Genomic DNA, 18550 nt, shown 5'->3' with positions numbered 1-18550 from the left:
TCTTCCGTATTCTCTATTATTTTCAATATTATCTTTAAGTACGTACATAATTTTTTAAAATCCACTGAGCCGTGAATTAATACAAACTATGGAAGCTGTACTAATTACCCCGCCTGTATAGATCATTTATATTTTCTTCTAGTACCGTGTATAATTTTCACAAGCTTGAGCTTTGTTTGCTACGTAAAAATATAATGAAACGTATCACAATTTATAAAATCTGTTTTAATAGTACAAGTGTGACACTGACAACAAACGTATTAAACAAACAAGAAATTGCAAACTCACCCTATTATTTACAACATAAGAACCTACTTGGTGAACCCTGCTCGGTAAACAATCATCACAGTTTAACACGTTCACTGTTTCGCGCATTATGATTCAAAGTTGCAAGCAATATGGAATAAAAATGTACCAAAAACAGGTACGAAACAAAATTGACGTAATAAATAAAACCGTATTAATCAACGAGAAGGGGTACAATGGCAAACAATTTACAATAGCAAAAATTCCGCAATCTAAACTGAGCGTTTTAGTGTTCCGCGGGACGCTAAAGGTCTGAGTCCAGACAGTGAACGCGTTAGGTATTTCTGTGTTGAATCATGATATTCTTTCGTATACACGAGGGTTCCGAACGAAAAAACGTCAGTATTCCCACAACTGTGCTCTTCCCCTTCGCGATTAGGCTTGTAGGATGTCCGTGCAATTCGCAAAAAAAGTCGGTCGTCTCCCTTAGGGCGATTGCGGTCGCACGCGTCCATAAGCGATCACCGGATGCATGAAACATGCGCTTGCGTTCCGATAACGATGCGCGGCAGATTTCAACCGCAACTGCAACCAGTCGTGAACGTGCACCGGGATGGTCAGCATGCGTGCTCGATCATGCAGCGGGGTCGAGAGCTGCAACGAGAATCACGAGGACGATTTGAATTACAGTTTGGAGATGTGCCGCTGGCTATTGAAAGCGCTCGGCGTGTGGTCCTCGGTTTATCAACGCGTGACCAAACTGGAGAAAGTGTTTTCCATTTTGATGCGATTCACTTGTTTCTCTTGTCTTCTGTTCGTCATCTTGCCGTCCGCTTATAACATGTTCTTCGTGGAGGAGGACTTGAAGAATATAGTGAAGCTGCTCGGCCCGGTCAGCTTCTGCACGTCCTCAACGATCAAATACTTCATCCTCGGCTCGAAGGGGAATATTTTAAGACGATGCATCAAGCACGTGGAGAAGGACTGGAAGATGGTGGGAGATCCGTATCATAGGGCCATCATGCTGAAGCAAGTGTCGATCAGCCGATTCCTGATCACCGTGTGCGTGGCTTTTCTTTATTCGGGCGGCATGTCCTACCACACGGTGATGCAGTTCTTGTCGAAAGGCCGATCCAACGCGAACGTCACCATGCGGCCGATCGCCTACCCGTGCTTCAACTTCCTCGACATCCAATCCAGTCCCACATACGAGATCGTGTTCTTCGTTCATTGTGTTTCCGCTCTTGTTCAATACACCATCACGTCGGCCGGCTACAGTCTGGCGGCCATTTTCGCCACGCACATCTGCGGGCAAATCCAGATACAGATAGCTCGGTTGGACGAACTGGTCGACGAGAACGAAACGAAAAGTACTTTTCACGACCGAATCAGCATCATTGTTCGTGACCACGCCAAAGTAGTCAGGTAATTATCATTATGTCTAGACTGCGGATTTTACGCCTTTGAAAATGAGTAGATCAAGTTTATTATTTATTATGAATTTTGACGCCAGAAACGTGCCACAAGTTTTTGGCTTTATTTCGCAGAGAATCATGGTTTCATCCAGAAAACTCATACAATGGCATAAAAATGCTTGGATTCCACGGCATGAGCATCGTCAATTTTTGGCCTACTTCTAACGCTTATGTTACCAAATATCCGCATAATCTCGTCAGCTCATGATCAGCACGAGCTAGATTGAACCTTCCTCTTTCGAATGAGCCCTTTCCCAGCGAAAAATATTCTCAAATAAGGACGAAAAGTTGTGGCACGTGAAACCATTTTTCGCCTATTTTTGTCGGTAACGTGGTCGCTCTACCTTATCGCGAATCTACGGAGTCCTGGCTAAATTTTTGGCCTACTTCTAACGCTTATATTACCAAATATCCGCATAATCTCGTCAGCTCATGACCAGCACGAGCTAGATTGAACCTTCCTCTTTCGAATGAGCCCTTTCCCAACGAAAAATATTCTCATACAAGGACGAAAAGTTGAGGCGCGTGAAACCATTTTTCGCCGATTTTTGTCGGTAACGTGGTCACTCTACCTTATCGCCAATCTACGGAGTCATGGCTCTTAAGATTACCGATGTAGTACTTTCATCCTGTTCAAATTAGTATTAAAGGAAGAAAGGCATCCTTAACACTAGGTTTACGGGAGCCGTCAAAATGATGGGTTCTAATATTTTTAATTTACGATTATTGAGATTGTGAAAATCCATCTATGTGGAATTACTCAACAAATTTATTTCTTTAGATATATATTATTTAAAAAATGGCTAAAAACCTGAATAGACACATTCTTCTTATTTTTACAACGTAATGTAATATAAGGACGAAAAGTTGGGGCGCGTGAAACCATTTTTCGCCGATTTTTGTCGGTAACGTGGTCGCTCTACCTTATCGCGAATCTACGGAGTCCTGGCTAAATTTTTGGCCTACTTCTAACGCTTATATTACCAAATATCCGCATAATCTCGTCAGCTCATGACCAGCACGAGCTAGATTGAACCTTCCTCTTTCGAATGAGCCCTTTCCCAACGAAAAATATTCTCATACAAGGACGAAAAGTTGAGGCGCGTGAAACCATTTTTCGCCGATTTTTGTCGGTAACGTGGTCACTCTACCTTATCGCCAATCTACGGAGTCATGGCTCTTAAGATTACCGATGTAGTACTTTCATCCTGTTCAAATTAGTATTAAAGGAAGAAAGGCATCCTTAACACTAGGTTTACGGGAGCCGTCAAAATGATGGGTTCTAATATTTTTAATTTACGATTATTGAGATTGTGAAAATCCATCTATGTGGAATTACTCAACAAATTTATTTCTTTAGATATATATTATTTAAAAAATGGCTAAAAACCTGAATAGACACATTCTTCTTATTTTTACAACGTAATGTAATATAAGGACGAAAAGTTGGGGCGCGTGAAACCATTTTTCGCCGATTTTTGTCGGTAACGTGGTCACTCTACCTTATCGCGAATCTACAAATACCTAAATAGATGTATATGCAGCTCCAGTATTTTGCAACGAGTGCAGACAATTTTTATTTTGCACAAAAATCTGCAGTTTAATTCTGTCATACAGTAAAGTCACGATCTAACCCCAATCCTTGGGCCCGTGCTGTGACATAGATCGTGTAGGGCTTCTATTTTCTTGTGACTGCGTTGGCAGGCCCATGTTCTGGGACCCTCGCGGATATGCCCCCAGTGGAGGATATAGACGAACTGACATAGATCGTGTAGCTCCGTTCGGCTTAGGTCAGGACTTTACTGTAACTAACCCTTCATAATTTCTATGAATTCTAGACGATTTATTGGCGTGATTATTTGTTCCTCCCGGGAAACTGATATATACAATTATTTATATAAAAATCTTTACTCCTTTATCGAGATTTTTAACGGTGTTCCATGTCAGCTGCATTTTTCCTGCAATATGAATAATATGGATTATATTGTGGCACATCTTTGGATCTTCCAGATTTTCTAAAGAGGTTGACGAAGCCCTACGCGAAGTATGCTTGGCACAGATCGTGGAATCGACGTTGAATATGTGTATGCTCGAGTACTATTGCTTGATGGTAAACGAATGTCAATAGTCTGAAGCCGATAGCCGTTATTGTTGTCGTTCTGATTTCAGGAATGGGCGAACAGCGATATGATCTCGATACTCACATACTTCATGTTGCTGGTCTCCTTCACGTTCATTATATTCATATTTTGTTACGTAGGTGAAATTCTATCTGAGCAGGTATTTATCAAGAATTTGATTATTTCCATCTTTCGAGATAAATTTCGAAATAGTGAAATCGTCATTCTATGACATCCCCACCATAAATGAGGGAAAAATTTTAATTCTTTTTTAATAATTTGTCTATTCGTGCAAACGACACACACACCAGTGTAGCCGAATGGGCCCAGCTTCCTACAACGTTCAATGGTATAATTTACCACCGAGAGATGCTTACAATCTCATCCTTGTGAACGCCATAGCTCTCTATCCGCCTAAATTCACCGCTGGGAAAATAATGGACCTGTCGATACCCACGTTCGGCACTGTTAGCAATTTGTTAGTTAATAACAATTTCACGATACAGACGATTTTTTAAGACTCGATATTTTTCAGGTTGTCAAGACGTCGGTGATTTACTTGAACCTGCTCCGAACATTTGCTTGGTAACTAGATTTCCGATTGTGCTCATCAGTATTGTGAAGTAACCATTATTTTACATTATACATTAACTTTTTTATAGATTATCTGAGCTCAACATTCATCGAGCATTTTTTGGAGAAAGTATATAACTTCATAGAAGCGTTTCAAATCTATGAATGTCATGAAACACTTCCAATTAGTACTCAGTAAGAATCGTAGCATTAAAATGTTGTTAACAATAGGATTATTTTGCTCGAATAAAATGTTAACGATGGTTACATTCAAATCCATACTTTATATATCCCTTTGTCGTACTAATCGTCCTGGAGTTATGGTCGTCTCGTGAAAAATCTTGATGCAATTTTTCCTTCATTTTTCCACGTTTCATCCGTCGTCTCTGAAATTCATAGCTCAAATCAGACTCCAAAAACTTCTTTACATTTATGGTGCACGTGTTTACAAAAGATTCATGCATTTTCCAAACACATGACAGTACAAAGAAAAATCAAACAACTGCTGTAATGCAAATAATTATAATTTTGTGTTCTTCTTGGCACACTAAACTTGAACAAAACACAAGGAACAGTTGAAAAAGTGGAAAACGAATTCTCATTTCCGAAGACAATGCTGCGTGAACTGCAACGATTACACGAACCTGTTGTGCATCCTATGCACTCGCAACTAATACTGCCATCGTCAAACGACAGTCCTTCGAGCTCGCATAGAGGCGCATTCATTATTCCTTCGATCAGCAAGCACTCGGGTTGCGAGAGGACAATAGCGTGCACCGAAGAAGATCGATCGTTTTCTTATGTTCAATCGCAACTCCAAACGTCTGTGTTTACAGGACAATAGACACTTCTGAAGAAAACCGATCGTTTTCTTTCGTTGAATCGCAACCCAGAAAAACTTCGGTTGCATAAAACTCGCGCTTGCGTTCTGACGATATCGCTCTGCAATTTGCCACCGTGTCGCGTGCAGTTCACTGCGGATGGTCGCCATGCACGGTCGGTTCAGAGTCATAGTGAAGAACACCGGGCCGGGGAACAGGAATTATGCGAGTGACGTGAACTACACGTTGGAGATGTGTCGGTGGCTGTTGAAGATACTCGGCGTGTGGACCCTGGTCTACCATCGCATATCCAAATCGGACAAAGCTCTCTGCACGGCAACTTTGGCGGCCTGCACCGGAATTTTGAGCTTCACCATCCTTCCATCGCTTTACACGGTCATGTTCACGAAAAACAGCACGGACACTATCATCAAGCTCCTAGGGCCGGTCGGATTATGCTCGTTCTGCACCGTCAAGTACATGTACCTGATTCTGAAAGGAAGAGCCCTGGGCCGCTGTGTTCGACACTTGGAGAGGGACTGGGAAACGGTGGTGCATCCAGGACACAGATCTATCATGCTGAAATACTCCTCCATCAGCAGAAAGCTGATCGTCGTGTGCGTCGTATTTCTCTATTCCGGCGGCCTGTCCTATCATACCGTGAAGCAGTTCATTTCGAAGGACAGATCCGCTCAGAACACCACCGAGAGGCCGTTCGTTTATCCTTGTTTCGAGTTCATCAACGCTCAAGCCAGCCCCAACTATGAAATCATATTCTTCGTTCACTGTCTGTCCGGCCTCATTCAATACACCATCACGTCGGCCATGTACAGTCTGGCCGCCATTTTTGTTACGCATATTTGCGGCCAAATCGAGATACAGATATCCCGGCTGGACGAATTGATCGAGGGTAGCGAGGAGAAAAGGATCTTCTACGATCGGATGGCCATCATCATCCAAGAGCACGCCGAGGTGTTGAGGTAACGTTGCGTTTATGCATTTAGGACAAAATGGGTGAGCACAATTTAAAGCAGTGGACAAAGTGGTCTAAGTCATAAATTTCTTCTTTCGAGATATTTAATGAATTGCATTTGAATAAAAATTAAAAAATATTTTTACATTGTGCGACATTTTAAGTTATAATTTTATTAGTCTTGATTAATGGAAATTTATTATGAATATGAAATTTTGTGTGAATTTCATACGAAAATGTTGTTTTTAAAGTTTGAACTGACTTAGACCATTTTCAAAATTAACTGTATGTCCTATAAATGACTTAAAGCAATAAAGAACTATGAGTTTTATTTGAAACTATAACTTTAATGAAATAATTCATGAACATTCATTAATTATTTTTAAAAAGTAATCCATTTTTATCATTTCGAGTTTTAATGTTACGATTTTGGCCTGAACAAGCATCACTGTAAGCTATTACGTGTTTGATTTTTGACTTAGACCACTTTCATAATTAACACTAACTGAATTCCATATAATGTTGAAATTACAACCACTATCTAATGGTTCATTTTTGACGATATCGTAAAAATTACATTGAATAATTTTAGTTTAAAATAATGTGTTGTGAAATAACTGATAAACTCATTTTTTTTTAAATTTTGACTTAGACCACTTTCATAATTATGGGCAGATATCAAAAAGATTTAAGGACATCAGCGTATTGGTATCAGCTTACTAAACTAATTAAAAGCAGAAAAATTTTGGTTTCGCTCGAGTCTTGCAATCAATACAAACATTTTCTATTTTGCATAAAAATCCGCAGTCTACTCATAGCACATTTACATCGTACAGTCTATGCGAGTCCAAATAACTTTCACTTAGAACAAATATTAGGGGTGCCCATAAGTAATCAATTATTTTGAAATCTAAAACAAACTTTGTAGTAAATTCAGGTTTTTATTTCTTAATTTATTATATAATCTCCACCATTGTCAAGGACAGTTTGTCATCTTTCCTGCAAATTTTCAATCCCCCTCTTATAAATATCCAGGGTTCGTCAAGCAAACTATGACTCAATGGTGCCTTCTTAATAACACGGCGCCCCTAATAGCACGCATGTGAATTAATTGGTACAGTTAAATCACCATTTTTCCACTGATTTCTCGAAACTTTTTCTATACTCTATTTCTGCTCAATATTTTTCGGTTTTCAAACCGAACGAAAGCAAATTTAACCGAAGGGTGTCTACTCGCTATTTCTCTCTATACTCTATTTCTGCTCAATATTGTTCGGTTTTCAAACCAAACGAAAGCAAATTTAACCGAAGGGTGTCTACTCGCTATTTCTCTCTATACTCTATTTCTGCTCAATATTGTTCGGTTTTCAAACCAAACGAAAGCAAATTTAACCGAAGGCTGTCTACTCGCTATTTCTCTCTATACTCTATTTCTGCTCAATATTGTTCGGTTTTCAAACCAAACGAAAGCAAATTTAACCGAAGGGTGTCTACTCGCTATTTCTCTCTATACTCTATTTCTGCTCAATATTTTTCGGTTTTCAAACCAAACGAAAGCAAATTTAACCGAAGGCTGTCTACTCGCTATTTCTCTCTATACTCTATTTCTGCTCAATATTTTTCGGTTTTCAAACCAAACGAAAGCAAATTTAACCGAAGGGTGTCTACTCGCTATTTCTCTCTATACTCTATTTCTGCTCAATATTTTTCGGTTTTCAAACCAAACGAAAGCAAATTTAACCGAAGGGTGTCTACTCGCTATTTCTCTCTATACTCTATTTCTGCTCAATATTTTTCGGTTTTCAAACCAAACGAAAGCAAATTTAACCGAAGGGTGTCTACTCGCTATTTCTCTCTATACTCTATTTCTGCTCAATATTTTTCGGTTTTCAAACCAAACAAGAACAAATTTAACCGACGGGTGTCTACTCGCTGAGCGAAAGTTTACAGAACACAACGCAATCATGCTCGCGTCTAATTCTACACAAAGAGCGTGATAATTGCGAATTTTAATAGCGGTTTTCAACGGATATTCTAGATTCTCCAAAGACGTCGAGGAAGCGCTGCGCGAGCTCAACTTGACAGAGATCGCGGAATCGGCTGTGATTATGTGCGTGCTCGAATTCTATTGTATGATAGAATGGCGGAGAAGCGATGCGATCGCGTTGCTCACGTACTTCACGCTGTTGGTTTCTTTTACTTTCAACATTATGATATTTTGTTACGTAGGCGAGCTTCTATCGGAACAGGTATTTATCAACTATTCAGCATAGTCTTTTAGTAGTTGACTGTTTGAAAATCGTGAATCTATGCAAGTGGCTCTAACAGTTTAGTCAGCCTCTGTAAATATCGAGACTCAATGTAATATCGTGGACTTTGACACTGCGTTTTATCGGTTACAAAATATTGAAAATTGCAAAAGCTCAAGACCATTTGCTCTTTGTATGGCCATTATAATAATTGTCGTACAGAGTGTCATGTACCCCATAACGACATCATTAGTCACACTCACATTCTTCGAGATGTCACTGTAAATGCAGAAAGAAATTATATTTTTCGTTGTTTATATAATTTTCTCCTTGGCGGAAATGGCGCATCAGTGTAGCCGAATGGGTCCAGCTTCTTACGACATTCAATGGTACAATTTACCACCGAGGAGGGCCTACAACCTCATCCTCCTAAGCGCAATATCTCTCGAACCGCCAAAACTCACTGCTGGGAACATAATAGACCTGTCGATAAACACGTTCGGCGCTGTGGGTGATTTCATTATAACTAACATCTTCAGGATACAGTAGCTTTTCTAAAATTCCATTTCTTTCAGGTGGTGAGAACGTCGGTTATTTACCTGAATCTGCTTCGGACCGTTACTGTTTGGTAACTAGCCTCCCAATTGTTCCCAACATTCTTGCCACTAAATTATTACCACTTGGTAATTCCGTCGAAATGGTTGCAGACCTCTTGCTCATCAAATTCATAGAACGCGTTTAGACGAAAGTACGTGCCGAGACGGAAGCGTTCCCACCGAATAGGTTTGTAGATCATTGTCAAAAATCACTTCCAAACTTCAGTATTCTATAAGAATAGTAGCATATAAATATTGTTAACGGCTGAAACAGTTTACTTGAATAAAGAGTTACCAATTGTACATCTCCAGATTCGTCTTAGCTAAAACTAGGTAATATGCCCCAGTTTACAAAACGGCCCACGTTTGTTTTAAAAATTATCAAGCTTTAGAGGTTATTGTCTACAAATAAGTTGTGGTGAGCACTAGAGCAATTTAATTTCGTATGTTTCTTTGCGTTAAATTAATATAAATTTCTAATGCTCAAATTTCTTCGTGTAGATTCGTTATTAAATTCAAGCCCAAGGCGTTTTGTATTTCAAAATTTACAATATGTTTTAAAGAATTTACTATACGTTCCACCTTAATATCAGGAGAAGAGTGGTTGTACGAATCTTGCAATATTTAGGAGAGAGTGGGGCCAATGGCGGTCACTTGAGCAACAGTTATAATAAAATCAAAATATGGTACATTCATTCCCACAATAAAAAAAGAACCAGTCACATTCTTCTTTGGCACTATACCTAACCGAATACACACGATTCCCACACTAAACCCATTTAGAATGACGTGGGGTCTTCGCAAAGCGGTGAGAGAAAAACTGACACATTTTCGCTGTTACTGGCAAAGATTGTTCTAATTGAAAGATTTTCTAATTTTTTTCTAATTGATCGTGCGCTTCGAAATTTGTCAATAATTCTTAGGATTTCTCAGAGTGTAAATTCGGTAAAATACAACGGACGAAGCGTCAGGTAACAAAACAAGACTTACACCCAACTATTCATTTCGAAAGGGAACACAACCCCGATCGCATAGCAATCACCGGCACGTAAGAATGACCAATGAACGATAGTGCAGCCCTCTTCGCAAGTTGATTCTATGGGCGGAGCTCCCCCTCGATTGGATCGATTCCATCGAGCGCGGTATTCCCGTGTAATTGTGAACAATTATCCGTTCGCTCGTTCTCCGGCAATATTTTCTAAACACGCCAGCAAAAAAAAAAAAAGTGACCCCGTACTCGCGCTTGCGTTGTTACAATGTTGCCCTTAGGGTCTCCGATCAGTGAGCATTGTGCGCCCGAGGGGTCGACATGACTGCTTCACAGAAATTAGAAGCCGCGGAGAACCCGAACTACGAGAAGGATATAAATCATGTTTTCGGCTTGTCTCGGGGTATACTGAAACTGATCGGAGTATGGTCGCTGGTCGAGAAGCAGACCAGCACTCTGGAGCGTGTCGTCTCGTTTCTCGTGCGAGTAACGCTGCTCTGCGTTCAGGCGTTCTTCGTGATCCCGATCTGCATGCACATCTTCTTCGTCGAGCAGAATCCGATCATGAAAATCAAATTGTTCGGCCCGCCAAGTAATTGCGCCTTCACGGTGATCAAGTTCTTCTGCATGGTGTTCAACGGGACGGCCATCGGACGTTGCATCGAGCACATGAAGAACGACTGGAAGAGGGTGCAGAATCCCCAGCATCGCGACATCATGCTGAAACAGATCTCGATCAGCAAGAACCTTACCATCCTCTGCTTCATATTCATCTACACCGCCGGTATCTCGTACTACACCATCATACCGTACATGAACAAGCATCGGCTCAAAGGGAACTACACCATGAGGAAGCTAGCCCATCCTGGCTACGACCGGTTCTTCGACATCAAGTCCAGCCCCACCTTCGAACTGATCTATTTTGCTCATCTTCTTTCCGGATTCTTCAGGTACAACGTCACCGCGGCCTCGTTCAGCTTGACTGTGATCTTCGTGACGCATGTCTGCGGACAAATACAGATACAATTGTTACGACTGAAGGAACTGTACCAAGAGAACTCGAAGAGAAACGGGCCTGATCCACTGGCGGTCATTATACGTGATCATGGTTCCACCTTACAGTCAAGTGTCCTTTACTCCTAATTCATAAATAGCCTTTGACAATTATTTCCAATTCCAGTTTCTGATGAATGTTGAAAATATTTATTCCAGTCTACTTGTGTATAATTTTTGGAGATGGAATTGAATGGCGACTGGAAGAGTTTTAACATTCTTTAGAAACCGGAAGCTTTAGTATTTGAGTGTTTTCTTTTTCCATTGTAATGTTTAAACTGTCAATCAGATTTTTTTTGTAATGGAATTTTTGAGCCCCTTCCAGACTGACAAACAATTGTCTGTAGACAACAGTGTCCGTCAGTCTGGACGGGGCTTTAAGAGTTTCAGTTCCATAAATAATAGGTGTAAATATTAAGTCGATAAATATTAAGTTTAAAATTAGTTTATTGTACATTCACAGAAAAATCATAAACCATTCGAATGTTCGTTATAATTATTAATGATTTCGTTCGATTTTCTAGACAACATCCTTTTCGAAAAAAATTTCTATATCTTTTAGTTAAATAATGCGTTAGTTCAATGAACAGATGACATAAAAAAATCATCTGTGCGAATTCGATATTTTTCTGCAATTTGAATACGCACAGAATAAATGCAACAAACCAGTTACGTTTTTCATCAGTTTGAAAATTAGTAGACATTAAGATCCCAAAATGGCAAAATATTGAAATTTCGAATGGTTTCGAAATTTACTTAGCGAAAAAGCATCGAACTAATCTCTACACCTAATACGTTATCAAATTTTATTTTATTTGACTTTTTGCTTCGTCAAAGTTCAATTCAAGCATTCGCTTTTCAGTTGAAAATTAGTGAACTCGTTTTATTTTATTTGTTTTCAAAGAACTAAGTACGCAGACATGAGAATGTCCTTTCGTGTAAATATTTTAGACTCGCAAGCGACTTCAGAGAGAGTTTGAACGAGCTCCTTTTAACGGAGATCTTCGGTTGTACATTCAGTATGTGTCTGGCCGAGTACTGTTGTCTGATGGTAAGAATAACGCAATACTAAATACTCGTGATCGATGACATATGTATCAGATTGATCTGGATCTAGGAATGGAATGATATGAATCCAGTCGCGATAACAACGTACCTAATTTACTGCACTTCCTTTTCGTTTAACGCGATGATCTTTTGCTACATAGGCGAACTTCTCACCGAAGAGGTAACCATTATTTTACGAGCTGTGGACAAAATATTTATGGAAATAATAAATAAAAATCATTCATTTCAATGTTCGTCATACCCTGCACTTCCCTGAATTTTCACATCATATTTTCCACTTCGAGGAATAAAATCGTATGAAGCACTATTAACATTTCATTAATATTCTTTTGCCGAGTTTCACAAGGCTCAATGTTAATTCTTCGTTCAGTGAAAAATTCACGAAACATTCTGCTGTAAAAGACAAAAATATTTAAAAAATATCTCTTCTTTATTTCGATTGATATAAAGGAGAAAACTTAATTCCACAAATTTTTTATCCACATCTTGTAATTGACGACTATGTGCTATGAAAGCTTTATTTTCTCGATATGAAATAATATTTTTAAAAATAACATACTCACGATTATTGTGTGCATAGACTCTGATAAATTGTTAATAGCGAACATTTACAACTGTCATACTTATAGTGCTCTCAGGTCGGATTTGCTAGTTATGACGTCAGCTGGTACAACTTACCGTCATCCAAAGCGTCCGGCTTTATTCTACTTAATCTAACATCGCTCTTTCCGCCCAACCTCGTGGCTGGTAAAGTCATGAAATTGTCTATGAACACATTCAGCGTTGTAAGTGACTCGCTTAAACAATGTACATCCTGATTAGAAAGAATATAAATGAATACAATGTTTCATATTTTCCAGATCGTGAAGACCACGGTTGTCTATCTGAACTTACTACGAACAGTCACTAATATTTAGTGTAATATCCATGTTTTGCAACTGTCACTCCACCGCTAACATGGTACATAATCATATTCAAACTACTTATAGATGTCCCATTTACTATGAAACAGTTTGTGAACATTAATAGTAATCGCCGCGAAGGTAAGTCCACAGAGAGACGAGCAATACGACGGAAAAATTATAATTGTTTTTATAAAGCAGTATTTATTCTAATAAATTATCGAGAGTAACAAACAGCACCGTATATTCTTCCAATGCCCTCGAAACACAAACCTGGTAGCATTTTCTTTAACCCTTTGCACTCGAAGCTATTTTAACCCCAAAACGAAACATTTCTTCCCACCTAGAATATTTCCCTTCTATATATTTTTTTTTCATGTTATACATACGAAAATGGTGAATTTGCTCGTACAATACTGAAATTTTTAGTAATTTATTGAGAGACAGCGGAGAAAATAGGGATTGAAGACAATTTTTACAGTTTTTCGCTTTAATTGTGCTCGTCGAAATAAATAATTTCTCCATTTTCCTTTACTTTTTTGTACTGCTTCTAGCCCTTCGTGGCATACTATCTATTAAATTTTTAATCATTTCCGGCTAAATGTTGTACCATTCTTGTTCTGTCCTTTTCCACAATTCATGAACACCTGAAGGTGTATTGCCATATTTTGCTTTATTACAAATATTGTTAATATTATCTGACATAAACTGTTACGTTTTGTTTATCACATCCACCATATATAATTATTATAAAGCTTTATCATTCAATTGAAAAACAGGTTGTATTATCACGTTTCATGTAAAACTGGGGAAGTGTGTTCACACTTTTGCTCGTCACGTTTCATTGAAAAGTAATAACTACATATATATAAATAAAGTAACAGCTATCAATAATATTTTTACTCAGCGTCTACTCACAGCGTTGCTCCACTTTCCATAAAACAAAATAAAAAGAAGAATCAATTTCACATTTTGCAAGTGACGAGTCCAAACAACCCTTTTTAACACTAGAACTACCGGACCAGTCAAAATGACTGGTTCCTAATTTTTTCTTCTAGTATTACCGAAATTGTAAAAATGTTTTGATCGGAAATTTTTGAATGATCATCTTCATTGAAACACACATTACAATAAAAGTTGTACCAAGTCTGAACGGGCACAGTTATGTCACTGTTACAAAGCGATGCACGTCAGTCGCATTAATTGCTCGGTAGTTCTAATGTGAATATCACTAAAAGAGTAGGGTAACGCGCGACCGCTATAAACAAACCACAATTGAAACAAGAAAACGGCACAGCAAGAGAAACGAGAAACAGCAAAATCAGATGTGGAATCACGAATTCATATGACAGACTACCACACTACGAGTGTCACAACGACCACGACGACTGCGCAGCAACAACTATCGAGTGAAAGGGTAGTCTCCATCAGCAAAGCCTATAGCAAAAGTTCCCTCTCGATTCGATTCACCCACCGCACGCGCAACGTACAATTATCGTCGATTCCGTTCCCTCGCAAAATCGTCGACGTAGAAAAAAAAAACAGCCATGCATACTTGCGCTTGCGTTCTGGCAATATTACACCGGTAACAATCATGGTAGTCGATCAGTCTGGTCCTTGCACTCGAGTAGCCAGCATGCACGATCGATCTCGTGAGACGGTGATGAGACCGTTGAAGAAGTATCACGAGGATGATGACATCGATTACGCTTTGGAGATGTGCCGGTGGGTGCTGAAACCGTTGGGAGTTTGGTCGCTGGTTTACAGTCGCACGAGCAGATGGGAGAGGACGGTTTCGGTTGTCCTGCTGGTCACGTGCTTCATCAGCCTAATAACGATCATAGTGCCGGTATGCTGTCAGATCATGCTAGGAGACATAGGCGGAAAGGCGAGGATAAAGTGGCTCGGCTTGGCGTGCAACAGCTTGTTGTCCGCGGTCAAATACACGTATCTCGTCTTGAGGCGAGCAACGTTGGCGCGTTGCATCGAGCACATGGCGAACGATTGGAGAACCGTGAAGAACGAGCAGCATCGCGCCATCATGGTGAAACAGGCGACCTTCAGCCGAACGCTCATCATGCTGTGCATCGCTTTCATCTTCTGCGGCGGTATCTCGTTCCACGTTATGCTGCCGTTGTCCAGGCGACGCGTTGTGGGAAACCATACCCTGAAGGCGCTCGCGTATCCCGGCTTCGACAGATTTTTCGATGTTCAGTCCAGCCCCACTTATGAGATTTTATACTGCGTACAGTGTTTCGCCGGATTTGTTAGGCACAACGTTACAACGGCGACGTTCAGTTTGATCGTGTTCTTTGTGACACACATTTGCGGACAGGTGCAGATACAAATAATGAAACTGGAGGAGCTGAATTTCGGCAGGCAGGGGAACAACTGCGACCATGATGCCGTGGTGGCGGGGATCATTCAGGATCATTCTGAATTGCTAAGGTCGAGTGGAAATTGTTTGAAAATAATAGAATTAGAAACTGAATTAGGTTTAATCCTTTGGCAATCTAGTCTCGGTATTAACTTGTTTCACTGACTTATATGACATTCATGCATATGACACATACGCCGTGGTACATACACACGAATCTCGTATTTAATTTTAGCGGAGCATTGGTAATTTTTAATTTGAAACGTTAGATATTTCGTAAGAAACTAATAAAAATCGATTTTAGTCACCGAAATAACATTTATGCAATGCTAATACATATTTCGCGAGTGTCCGGAATCTTTTCAGCGGTAGTGTACATATGGTATACATATGGCAATAACTGAACTATATCACGGATGTCTAAGTAGGCTAAAAAGTTGCACATGAGAATATAATCGAATTGTGTGTAGCAAGTCGAGAGAAAACAATTTAGACCACAAACTGTTGCTAATGTTATCCTTCCACTATGTCTGCCAAATGGATCATTTTTTCTCACAATCTGGAAGAGGTTTATGCTGGTTTCCCTTGTTCAATAATTTAAGGAACAGGGACAATGTTGTTGGAATATTTAACAGATTCAATATATTTTTTAAATGACTCTACAGATTCTCCTTGAATCCTTTATTCAAAATGCAGTACGAAAAAAACAAGTGAACAACAAATTGTAAATAACAAGTTCACCCATCTATAGAAGTTACAATTTTACTACTAGTGTTTCCTGTCCTTGTGTAAACATTTTAACTTAAACTTTCATTTTAACCCCGAAAGCTAATACTGCGCAGTAACATTTATTTAAAAAAGAAAACGCATCTGTGCAAAGTTAAAATTCCTGAACACGAGAACTTAATTGACAATAATCATTTCAGGTATGCTAAAATCGTCGGGGAGTCCTTCAGCGAGATCATCTTCATGGAAATCGTGGCCTCGACGTTCCTCATATGTTTGGTCGAATACTGTTGCCTGACGGTAACGATAACAGGAATTTTAATTAAAAAATTTGTTGAATTTTTCCACTGGTACGAAGAACATTTGTCAAGATCGTCTGGTTTTAGGAATGGATAGATAGCAATGCAATCGCAATAACAACGTACGCGGTTTACATGATTTCTTTGACGTTCAACGCGCTGATCTTTTGTTACATTGGGCAGATTCTCACTGATCAGGTAACAATAGTCTTGATTGTAGATAATCGAATAATAGTTTGCACTTAAATGGACGGATGAACAGTGTTCGCAGATCGGATTTGCTAGCTATGACGTCGACTGGTACAACTTACCAGCAACAAAGGCGCGTAATTTTATTCTGCTTGGTATTATATCACTATACCCACCGAGACTCACGGGTAGCAATGTAACCGAATTATCTTTGAATACGTTCACTGTTGTAAGTAATTTTTCCAGAGACACCTGTTTGGATCCTGTTGTTATTTTTTTTTTTAGAAATGGTAATAGCGTATTTTGCAGATCCTGAAGTCGTCTATGGTTTACTTGAACATGCTGCGGACAGTTACATCTCTCTAGTGTAATATTCAGTTTCGGGAAATTATCGCGCTGCCAGTGTCATTCGACAATTCAATCCTAATCGCAGCGTCGATGTGCAGCTCTCCCGGAATGAATTGAGCCTAGAAAAAAAGTGCCTAAATCACTATGCAATAACACAATCGGTGAAATATTCTTTTAACACTACACTTCAGTTTCTGAATATTACACGTGATGCAAAATTCACGAATTGAAATGTAGTGGTAATTTACGTAATTGATCTATTACTGAATTTATTTTTGATAACTTTTATAGCTTTTATAACATTTCCAAAAAAGACGGTGATAGACCTATGGATTCGGAACTAACGGATTTAATTTTTGGTAATTTTGTACTCGGTATTGGTTTATCAGGCTCAGTCAATTTCGTGGCAGCTACACGTTGTAAATACATACAATTAATGATGTTGCAAATGCCGTGTGTTGTTTCGACAAACCACTTGCACTGTCCATATTAATTAAATAGTTGTTAAATAATATCGTATATTCTGCACCGAGAATATTAATGAAAATATACAAAAGCGAGAAAGAGAGAGAGAGAGAGAGAGAGAGAGAGAGAGAGAGAGAGAGAGAGAGAGAGAGAGAGAGAGTGAGAACGAACAAACGAGACTATTTGTACATGATGGTAAGTAAACATTTATACCTCCGCGTCATTTTCAATAAACATCAATGAAATCAAGAGTTTAATCCATCATATCATCAATCCACATATTGCCTTAAAAAAATATTATTTTCGGCTAACGACTCGCGATTTCCCTGCTACAGTGATTTACTCGGAGTTGCAAATTATAGTGTGCAAATTCTCATACTGACAAATGCAGAGTATTCACTATGAAGCATTAACAATTTCATGTTACAATACTTACATTTCCACTCTTCCGTGCGCGCGAAAGTCGCGTGTGTCACGTTGCAGCCAATGATCGGAAATCCAATACTTAAGGGGGGCGTGTCCGCGCCTGCGCAGAATCGATAGGCGTGTCCGCGCCTGCGCAGAATCAATGGGCGTGTCCCACTATAGTCCAGAGTCAGGCAGTGCACTCTTTACGTGTTGGTCCAACCATGCTGGAGGTGTGGGAGAACGTCCTCGAAGCGTCCCGTTCCGATCCGACATTTTCTGGTCATTGCACCCCACTAACCATAACCCTAAAATCAAACCAACATGACTTACCGTGAAGCATTCTGTAAAAAAAAGGATTTCACAGGTACAGTGAATTCCCGATATAAGTCACTGCGAGCCTCGCGTGTAAAGGTCACTGGGACTACCCACACCACCACGGATAGTGACTTTTACATTTCCAGCGTGCAATGTGTATTTCAAATGCAACGTTCCGTGACAACCACAGATTTCCTCTAAATGTCACTCGCCAGAACCGCGCAAGTGACTTATATCGAGATTTCACTGTAGTGGTCTTCTGGTTTCACATCGATATAGCCGACAATGCTGTGGCGGCTCTCGAGCTTCAGCCCCACACCGCGGTGGTGTGGGTACTTCCCCTGACTCCTAATTGTAAG

General features: G+C 39.6%; 4 protein-coding genes and 1 long non-coding RNA gene across 8 annotated transcripts; 4 read left to right on the top strand and 1 right to left on the bottom strand.

Annotated features, from left to right (window-relative positions):
• Positions 1-494: 494 nt before the first annotated feature.
• Positions 495-4727, top strand: LOC143352962 (odorant receptor 2a-like). Of its 2 annotated transcripts, XM_076786024.1 has the most exons (6): positions 495-1671; positions 3732-3831; positions 3891-4001; positions 4153-4308; positions 4377-4426; positions 4504-4726. In XM_076786024.1, coding segments are annotated over exons 1-6 (1230 nt in total). In that variant the 5' UTR covers positions 495-859; the 3' UTR covers positions 4505-4726. The 2 variants fall into 2 exon arrangements, with proteins under 2 accessions (XP_076642139.1, XP_076642138.1); XM_076786023.1 differs by having other exon boundaries at positions 4377-4727.
• Positions 4728-5125: 398 nt separating this feature from the next.
• On the top strand, positions 5126-9300 carry LOC143352952 (odorant receptor 13a-like). Of its 2 annotated transcripts, XM_076786013.1 has the most exons (5): positions 5129-6215; positions 8247-8457; positions 8809-8964; positions 9033-9085; positions 9165-9300. In XM_076786013.1, coding segments are annotated over exons 1-5 (1242 nt in total). In that variant the 5' UTR covers positions 5129-5394; the 3' UTR covers positions 9166-9300. The 2 variants fall into 2 exon arrangements, with proteins under 2 accessions (XP_076642126.1, XP_076642128.1); XM_076786011.1 differs by lacking the exon at positions 9165-9300 and having other exon boundaries at positions 5126-6215; positions 9033-9089.
• Positions 8790-18019, bottom strand: LOC143352960 (uncharacterized). Its single transcript, XR_013082025.1, has 3 exons — positions 17901-18019; positions 9057-9283; positions 8790-8923 (listed from the first exon to the last, which is right to left on the bottom strand). It is a non-coding gene; the product is annotated as an uncharacterized LOC143352960 (long non-coding RNA).
• Positions 10338-13122, top strand: LOC143352957 (uncharacterized). 2 transcript variants are annotated; one of them, XM_076786021.1, is made up of 5 exons: positions 10338-10991; positions 12046-12145; positions 12212-12322; positions 12792-12947; positions 13023-13122. In XM_076786021.1, exons 1-5 carry the CDS (start codon positions 10363-10365, stop codon positions 13077-13079), a joined length of 1053 nt encoding a protein of 350 aa, XP_076642136.1. In that variant the 5' UTR covers positions 10338-10362; the 3' UTR covers positions 13080-13122. The 2 variants fall into 2 exon arrangements, with proteins under 2 accessions (XP_076642136.1, XP_076642135.1); XM_076786020.1 differs by having other exon boundaries at positions 10338-11162.
• On the top strand, positions 14608-17552 carry LOC143352950 (odorant receptor 10-like). The gene is made up of 5 exons (XM_076786007.1): positions 14608-15512; positions 16368-16467; positions 16554-16664; positions 16729-16884; positions 16965-17552. Exons 1-5 carry the CDS (start codon positions 14659-14661, stop codon positions 17019-17021), a joined length of 1278 nt encoding a protein of 425 aa, XP_076642122.1. The 5' UTR covers positions 14608-14658; the 3' UTR covers positions 17022-17552.
• Positions 18020-18550: the final 531 nt, after the last annotated feature.

Source organism: Halictus rubicundus, chromosome 3, assembly GCF_050948215.1.
Source record: "Halictus rubicundus isolate RS-2024b chromosome 3, iyHalRubi1_principal, whole genome shotgun sequence".
NCBI lineage: Eukaryota > Metazoa > Arthropoda > Insecta > Hymenoptera > Halictidae > Halictus > Halictus rubicundus.
The sequence above is the reverse complement of the archived record's forward strand: the minus strand, read 5'-3'. Positions and strand labels throughout refer to the sequence as shown.

Bases quoted from the DNA above. Each gene is read 5' to 3' on its own strand.
- LOC143352962 (XM_076786023.1), top strand. From the start codon at position 860: ATGGTCAGCATGCGTGCTCGATCATGCAGCGGGGTCGAGAGCTGCAAC. The intron at 3,832-3,890 runs GTAAACGAATGT...TTCTGATTTCAG, and splicing joins TCGAGTACTATTGCTTGATG to GAATGGGCGAACAGCGATAT. The intron at 4,002-4,152 runs GTATTTATCAAG...CACACACACCAG, and splicing joins GTGAAATTCTATCTGAGCAG to TGTAGCCGAATGGGCCCAGC.
- LOC143352952 (XM_076786011.1), top strand. From the start codon at position 5,395: ATGGTCGCCATGCACGGTCGGTTCAGAGTCATAGTGAAGAACACCGGG. The intron at 8,458-8,808 runs GTATTTATCAAC...ATGGCGCATCAG, and splicing joins GCGAGCTTCTATCGGAACAG to TGTAGCCGAATGGGTCCAGC. The intron at 8,965-9,032 runs GTGGGTGATTTC...CATTTCTTTCAG, and splicing joins CGATAAACACGTTCGGCGCT to GTGGTGAGAACGTCGGTTAT.
- LOC143352957 (XM_076786020.1), top strand. From the start codon at position 10,363: ATGACTGCTTCACAGAAATTAGAAGCCGCGGAGAACCCGAACTACGAG. The intron at 11,163-12,045 runs GTCAAGTGTCCT...TAAATATTTTAG, and splicing joins GATCATGGTTCCACCTTACA to ACTCGCAAGCGACTTCAGAG. The intron at 12,323-12,791 runs GTAACCATTATT...TCATACTTATAG, and splicing joins GCGAACTTCTCACCGAAGAG to TGCTCTCAGGTCGGATTTGC.
- LOC143352950 (XM_076786007.1), top strand. From the start codon at position 14,659: ATGGTAGTCGATCAGTCTGGTCCTTGCACTCGAGTAGCCAGCATGCAC. The intron at 15,513-16,367 runs GTCGAGTGGAAA...TAATCATTTCAG, and splicing joins GATCATTCTGAATTGCTAAG to GTATGCTAAAATCGTCGGGG. The intron at 16,468-16,553 runs GTAACGATAACA...GTCTGGTTTTAG, and splicing joins TCGAATACTGTTGCCTGACG to GAATGGATAGATAGCAATGC.